This window comes from Fundulus heteroclitus, chromosome 11, assembly GCF_011125445.2.
Source record: "Fundulus heteroclitus isolate FHET01 chromosome 11, MU-UCD_Fhet_4.1, whole genome shotgun sequence".
NCBI classification, from domain to species: domain Eukaryota; kingdom Metazoa; phylum Chordata; class Actinopteri; order Cyprinodontiformes; family Fundulidae; genus Fundulus; species Fundulus heteroclitus.
Genome location: NC_046371.1, coordinates 5,716,175 through 5,724,122, shown reverse-complemented (window position 1 = coordinate 5,724,122; position 7,948 = coordinate 5,716,175). Strand labels below are relative to the sequence as shown.

Below are 7,948 nucleotides of genomic sequence, written 5' to 3'. Positions count from 1 at the left end.
ATTGCAAATTATCTTGTGTATTTAACTCATCCCTTAGGGGAGCTCATTGCTTGGAGGGGATAGTAGAGCCGGTGCGTAGACCCTTATATTTTACATGTAATGGTAATTATATATTAGACATATATAATTTGTGTTGATGCTCACTCCCCTTACCTGATGCTAAGATGACATAGTAAGTAAAATATTAAAACTCATAGCGAGCAAACTTTGTGTTGACAGAAAGGAAACCGAAAAACTGAGGAAGATATATGTGTCAGTAAGTATTGTCAATTCAACAACAATATTACAGTTTAAATTTTTTTTGGGGGGGATCATTTTTTACTTTAGTTGACTTCTATTATTTTATAATTTCCTCTAATAGTTACAGTAAAAATAGCAATACTATTTATTAATCATAGAATAGTGACTATGGATTTAAATATGAAACATTTGGACGCTTTGTCTGATTTTACCGGACACATACTGGTGAAGCGCTCACCTCGAGCGGCGTCTCCGAGCGCGCACTTTATTTTGAAGCTCTCCGCCGGAAGTGGCTCCTCTGTTGCGTCCTGCTTGATTAATGGAGCTGCGGCTCTGGACATTTTAGAGGGGAGCACGTTTACTTGTTTGGGGAGCGGAGTTGCACACCTGACCCGCGAGCCGGCGCGTGACAGCGAGCGTGCGCGTGGGCTCCGCGTCCCGCAGGAACGTGTCCACCTGAAAAGTGCGTCTGCACTTGACACACTGGGATAAAAACACACGCCCGGGGCTAAAACGTGGAGTTCTGCGGACTTGGCTGTGTTTCAAGCAGCACCGGAACATTTGATTATTTTTTTCCCCTAACCTCTCACGGATCATTTCAACCTTCAGTTTTCTCTCTATCTGCTCTGACTGGATTCATCGGCGTCTGGTCTCCGCTGTGGATTGTTAATAATAATATTAATATAAAAAAAACCCCAGAGAAGTCGGTGACAGCCGAACCCGAGCAGTGCGGATCCGTCTGACGTCCTCCCGCTCTCCCCGACGCTCCTCTTCTTCCCTCGCCGTCGAAATCTGCTCTTTAACTTGTGAAGTGGAGGCTGAGTTGTCGTGTGGAGACGTTCCGCTCCGTCCTCATTGTCATTCTGGTCTGGAATGGTTTTGGAGAAGGCGTGCTGGAGTCCTGCGCTTCAGCCGTTGCGCGCGTCATTTTCCCACTCGTGTCCTCCAGATTAATCATTTTTTCGGGGGCTGAATTCATCCGGTCTCCTGCAGAGCGCTTGGAGCGGCTCTCGTGTCTCTCACGGTAAACCAGGAAAGCAACTTTGTTCCCCATCTGTGGAGCTCTGAAGAGGACGTGGACTGGGACTCTGGGAAGATGCTTACTGGACTGTAATATTTATTCATTTGCTTCTATATAGATTATATATCTATATATACAGAGAGAGACCTCGGCGGCGCGTCACACGCGCACTGTCACGCGTTCAGATACACATCTGCCCGTTGCGCATCATCCAAGTTGGAGACCCGCACCAGCTCACGCCTGCAGGGGAGCTTTGTCTGTCCACTACGGATCCAAACTACTGGGACAACTGGGATTTTTTTTTTTTACGCGCAGCCGGTGGGATTTCTTCTACCATGTCAGGTGTGAGGGATTTCAGATGGACTCCCATCATCTGCGTGGCGATGCTTTCGTGTGGTGAGTGATGAGACGCTCTCTTGTCTTTTTTTTTTCTTTTTCCTTCTCCTTTTCCCCTCCAGTGTCATGGTTGTGTTGCACAGACCGTGATTGTGCTAATTTTCTGTAACATGCAACTGCAGAGGCAGCTGATGTTGTGATTGGTCATTGTGGCTCATGACCCCTCTCTCTCCCTCTCTCCCCCCCTCCTCCTCCACCCCCTCCTCTCCCCAAACGCACGCATTCAGACACAAACACAGCTTTCATAATCCTGTTTAGTATTTTAGAAGAGCCGGCACATTTGCTTGAATCTCTCTTTTATTTTATTTTTGAAGGTGGCTGAACTAAAGCAAACAGGCTGCCCCAGGATCAGAGAACGTTTTCAGTAGTTTGGATAGACGCCTTGGTGGCTAAATGATTTGTGTAATTATCGCATTTACTGTCACAGGCAGCAGGAGTCCACTGGACCTGTGATCTAAATAACAACCCACTCCTGGAGAGCCACACTCGCAATATTTGAAGCGTCTGTCAACCGCCTCCTTCTGATTTTCCTCCTCCTGTGTGCGCTCAGTCTCATTTCTTGCTACTCCAAGGGCTCTCACGGCGCTGATTAACAAATGTGCATGACAATATGTCCCACATAAGCAGAAATCTGCTGCACAAAGCAGGCGAGATGCAACAGAAAACCATTCCAGAGAGGGAATTAGTTTAATTTTCTTTTCTGACATGTCCCTCTGATCTGGAGATTTCTGGGGACCAATCTCCTTCCCATTTTAATGTCCCACTGCTTTTATTTATTTTTAATATTTATTTTTATGGTTGCAGTAAAACAAACATTGGTTACAGCACTGGGCTGAACGTGTCACTGCGATGCATTTATTAACCAGCTGTTGTCGGGTAGTGGCACCCCGCAGGGCGGCTTGCTCATTTGTGGAACCAGAATCAGGATGAGCAACATGAAGAGGAGAAGCAATCCCCCCCCCCCCCCCCCCCCCCCCTCACACAGGCACTCACCGTCTGCTGCATAGCCACCCTGTGCGTTCTACAGTGCAGAATGGAGGCGTTTTGTTTAATGCCGTCTCATCTTTTTATTTATTTTTTTTTTTTTACCAAGTCTTGCCTCAATTTCATTACCACACAAAAGAACAGCCTACGTGTGCACTAAGGCGTACACTCTCCTTGATGGCTGTATTCAGACTGTTTGAATACGGTGTGCAGCGCGCAGCAATGCTCCGTCTGGTCTGGCCAATTCTCATCCCAGCCTGTGGTCGGGTTCTGATTACCGCCCGGCAGGACGAACAGTGAAGGTGCTGCTTTCAAAGCGTTAAAGGCCGATAAGTTTCGGTCTGTGGCCGGTTTGCCTCGGAGGCGATCCTCCGGGAATCCTGGTCCCCCACAGACTTGATGTTTCTACTCATGCACACACATTTTGGCTGTTGACCCCCTTCTGTTTGTAATGACATAAAACTATGACTAGAAACAGGATAAGAGAAGACAAACAACTCATGTACATCAGTTTTGACATCACCTTGTAGTATAAGCTCCTCCTTTTCAGTAGGGAGGATTTCAGATGTAAACCAATTTAAATATTACATTGGTTTACCTTGCAGCCAAACAGGCACCTTGGAGGCAACCTGTTATTAAAGTACCCAAAAAGTCAGTTTTGTTTTCTTGCCACCATTAATTAGTGTCACCTCTTTCATTCATAGAGGACAGTTGGGTTCCAGCTCAAAATGTCAACCATTCCTGAACAACCTCTCTATTAAAACTGGAAAAATAAACAGTTTGATTGAACCACATCAGTTAAAAAGAAAAATATAATTTCCAGTAAATATTTGAGTCAGCCACGTTTGTATCGTGACTTCTTGCCGAGGATGCCCGAGGACGTGTCATCCGCATGACTCCTCGTTTCTAAGCGGCGAGAAACATGAAAATTTCTGTGATGAACGAACGTCGGGGTTGGTGAATGCCAGCTGCAATGTCGACTGACATTCCTGATGTCTAATCAGCGTTTATCAGCCGTGCTGCAAATGGGAGTCAGACGTCTGTTTTCAGCTGGCGATATGAAAAGACCGAAAAATAAACACAACACAGGCTCACAAATTACTTAAAAAAAAAAAAAAAAAAAAAATGTTTTCATGCCAAGTGAAGTCGGATGATGAGACGATACGTTATATTAAAGAAAGCAAAACTAGGTTTTAAAGATTTATTTCGTATAGTATAGAATGGCTAGGTCACAAACCACGTCTTAAATGATCTGAAATCAAGTGTAGAAAAATTAACTCCAGTCTGATCAGACTGTATGTTGTGGTATTCATACTTTTTATTGTGTCTTGATGAATGGCACAAAGGTTTTAAGTCGCTGTTTTCTATTCCCGTCTTTTCACTAAAGATGATCGAATGCAATCCAGATTCCTAAAAGGATCTCATAGGTCTATTTTTATTTTTTTTAACCCTCAAAAATAATGCTAATAGGGAGTTTTTCTTTCCACTGTCGCTTTGTGCTTGCTCAGTATGAGGGATTGCTGCAAAGCCATGTACAATGCAGACGACTCTCCCTGTGGCTCTACGCTTCTCCAGGAGTGAATGCTGCTTGTCGGGACTTTGATGCAATCAACTGGTTCCCTTATATAGGACATTTTTGACCAATCTGTATAATATGATTGATTTTGACTTTGTAAAGAGCCTCGAGATGACATGTTTCATGAATTGGCGCTATATAAATTGAATTGAATTGAAAAAAATAGACCTTTTTACTTGAGCACCAAATCAACTTAAGCATTGTTGGCCAGCTGCGGTGAATGAAAATATTTTTTGTCATTCCAAACCTTTTGGATGTCATCTGCCGCTTTGTCAACATTTGTTTCTGTAGGGTACCCAAAATATTTGTCCTGCATGTTTTAGAGCAGCGGTCCTCGAGGTCCGGGGTCCTGCAGCTTTCAGACGGCTCCCTGATCCAACACCCCAGAGTCAAATGGCTGAATTAGCTCCTCAGTCTGCAGTCCAGTTAACCCGATTCCTGCTAATGACCTGATTATTTGACTCGGGTGTGTTGAAGCACAGTAACAATTATAAGTTGCAGGCCCTTGGAGGACAGGAACCGAGGACCACTGCTTTAGCGCTCTCCCTGCTTTAACATACCTGATTCAAACGATTGCAGCTCAGCAGCCGCTTGCTAATCAGGCATCAAGTGAAATCAGACGTGCTGAAGCAGGGAAGCATCTGCAGCACTGCCAGAAAAAGCTCTGCTACGGGGAAAAACTGATACAAAGCGTCGCTTTACCGCTGTTTAACCCTAAAACCGGTTTGGTGGGGGTAACAGATGTTTGTAGTTGATAATTTAGCGCTGAGTGTTTCGTAAAAGGAGCACGCTTTATGCAATGGTTGCAGAAAATTCGGCCCATTCCATATTCCCTCTGTCCCACAACAACTGAATCCCAATTTGAAATGATTTGAATCACATTTGACTTGGAGAACTTGTACACACAGCTTCAAGTTCAGCTTCCACATTGACTCTCAAAATATCTCCCCTCTTCACCCTCTTGCTAGTAATTTCCATTTGGTTGTTAGGATGGTAATAGTACTGAACCAATCATTTATTTTTTGGCTACCTCACTTAATTTCATGAGGCTTAATTAGCTCGGTATTTCGCTTGTCAGTAATTGGGTACACAGACACTCGCGCACATGACAGAGGGGACGAGTTATCGTCTCCGCTGAGCTAAACGAACAGGCGTCCCAGCACAGATCTGCGGGTAAGATGCCGCCGTGGTTTAGAACGAGTCGCTTTGAAGCCACCAGCCGCCATATTGGTACTCCCTATTTTCCCCCAGTAACTAGGGAATATGTGCGCTACAGCATTGAATAATGAGAATTTTTTTCCATGTTCAGGGGGGGCTTAAAACTTTTAAAATGTCAAATGCCATATACTTTTATGTTCTAAAACTATCAAGTACTGATAAAGTCATGTGCTGAAATATTTAGCAATTTATTCATTTAAATATACATATATAACATTTATAAATATATAAATAACAATATACAAAAACATATTTACAAATATGTATACATATATATACATATATACATGTACAAATATTTATATATACATATATGTATATTTAATATGAATAACATGTAAAATATTTCAGCACCTAGTTTCCTAGTAGTTGATAGTGTTAGTACATCCACTGACTGTAGAATTACCTGTGAAACGTTTTCACACAGCCAGAAAACTGCTTGTTGTTACAACCAAATCCTGTGGGGTTCTGTGAGAGTAGGGAGTAGCAAGATGGCGGCCAGTGACTTCAGTTTTTCGGCAAAATCAGCACTCCAGTGTATAATATAGCTCAGTGGATAAGACCGATTGTGGCTTCTCGGCGTGCAGCTATTTCTACGTTAGAATAATTTCACTCATACGCTAAATGTTGCATGAAGTGTTCTGCTGGTGCTGATAAGTTTTTGGTTTACGTAACTTCATGTTTAGGTCAAACGTGTTCACCTTTAATTTGTTCGTTTTCCCAACAAAAGCGTCCAAATCCTGCGGGCTGAACGGTTTTATGTTTCTGATTCTTTCCTCTCCGTCATCAGCTGTGACTGCAACCTGTGTTTTTTTTTTTTTTTTTTTTGTGTGTGACTGTAATACATACTTTACCTCTGAGCAGCAGATTCTCATCATCTTTAGATCCAGCCATCAGAAGCAGAGAAAAAATAAATGTATGTATTCATCCCCTTTTGCTATCAATCCCCTAAAAAGTTCTGGTGCTCCTTCACTGAATAATACGTGGATTAGTTTAAGTAAAGAGGTCAAGACAGTTGTGAAGGTTCACAAAAGGGACAATAGCACTGAAAGAAAATCCTAGACTTTATCGCTAAACATAATTATTCAGACTATAATGTAGACATGATTCTAGTCCACATAGTGATACATTAGATTAAAATCAGGTTGTAACTTTAATTGGAAACGATCACTTTGACAAATGTGGGTGAAAACGGATCAGCAGGAAAGCACCGGCGGAAAAGTTGACGGGTTTTCTACCCGAACGGAGTCGGCGTTTTTCCTTCCACTAAACTTTTCATTAATGAACTACCAGCTTCTAATCGTACTTTTAAGTCCGCTCATAAAAACAAATTAAACTGAGGGCTTCTGCCTGCTTTACCGTCAATTTGAAAATAAATCTGTGGTAATTTAACTTAAATAAAACATTTCAACTTATGCCTTAGCCTTAGCGTCCTATAAATAGGACGCTAAGGCTCTTACAGGGCCTTGCAAAAGTATTCACTCCCTTTGCTCTGAGGCCCATAAAAGGTTCTGAAGCATTTAATTACCTTCAAAAGTCCCATAATTGGTGAAATTAAGTCCACCTGTGTGCAGTCTGAAGGTCACATGACACCTTTGCTGAAGAGCCTCAGAGGCTGCAGCACCACTAAGCAAGAAGCACCATGAAGACCAAGGAGCTCCCCAGACAAGTCGGGACAACGTTGTTGAGAAGTACAAGTCAGGGTGAGTAAGTACAACAATATCTGAATCTCCATAGAGCTGAGCTTCATGGAATAGAGGCCAGAAAAAGGCGTTACTTGGTGCAAAAATAAGAAGGCCTGTAGGCGACTCCCCAAATGTATGGAAGAAGGAGCTCTGGTCAGACTAGAGCCGAACTTTTCGACTACCAGGGAAATTGCTGTCTGCTACAAATCCAACAGATCCCGTCACGCCAAGGACACGATCCTCACAGTGAAACGTGGCGGTGGCAGCATCATGCTGTGGGGATGTTTTTCATCAGCAGGAGCTGGGAGTCTAGTCTGAGTCAAGGAAAGGATGGATGAGATAAATGCAGAGATATCCTGGAACTGATCTGAGTCTGGGACGGAGGCTCACCTTGCAGCAGGGCACTGACCCGACGCAGACTGCTACAGCAACACTCAGGTGGTTTCAGGGGAAACATTTTACATGTCAGAATGGCCTAGTCAAAGCGCAGATCTCAATCTAATGGAGAATCTGTGGTTGGACTTGAAGATCGTCGTTGACACCAGCAGCTGGAGTAGCTGCAAAGGATGTCTCTACAAGGTCCTTTAGGGGGGTGAACACTTATGCACGCTGAAGCTTTTTGTGTTTTTTTTGTCCTCTTTGTTGTTGGCATGTTCTGGAAATGAAGTGAAATGCTGTTAACTTGATTAATTGCAGGTAGTGAGTAGGGCTAGACGATAATTCAATATCAATATATATCGATGATAGAAAAAGGGTCAATAAAAAGTTCAATAGAATAACAGTTTTTCTTTTTGTTTTCTAGCCATGTAGGTTAATATTATAGTCATT

General features: G+C 43.1%; 1 protein-coding gene across 1 annotated transcript in view; it reads left to right on the top strand.

Annotated features, from left to right (window-relative positions):
• Positions 1-513: 513 nt before the first annotated feature.
• The window catches only part of tmem132e (transmembrane protein 132E), a 622,280-nt gene continuing 614,845 nt past the window's right edge, over positions 514-7,948 (top strand). Inside the window, exon 1 of the mRNA XM_012868888.3 lies at positions 514-1,657. Within this exon, the coding sequence (XP_012724342.2) occupies positions 1,597-1,657 (61 nt within the window). The 5' untranslated portion in view covers positions 514-1,596. The remainder of the gene's footprint in view (positions 1,658-7,948) is intronic.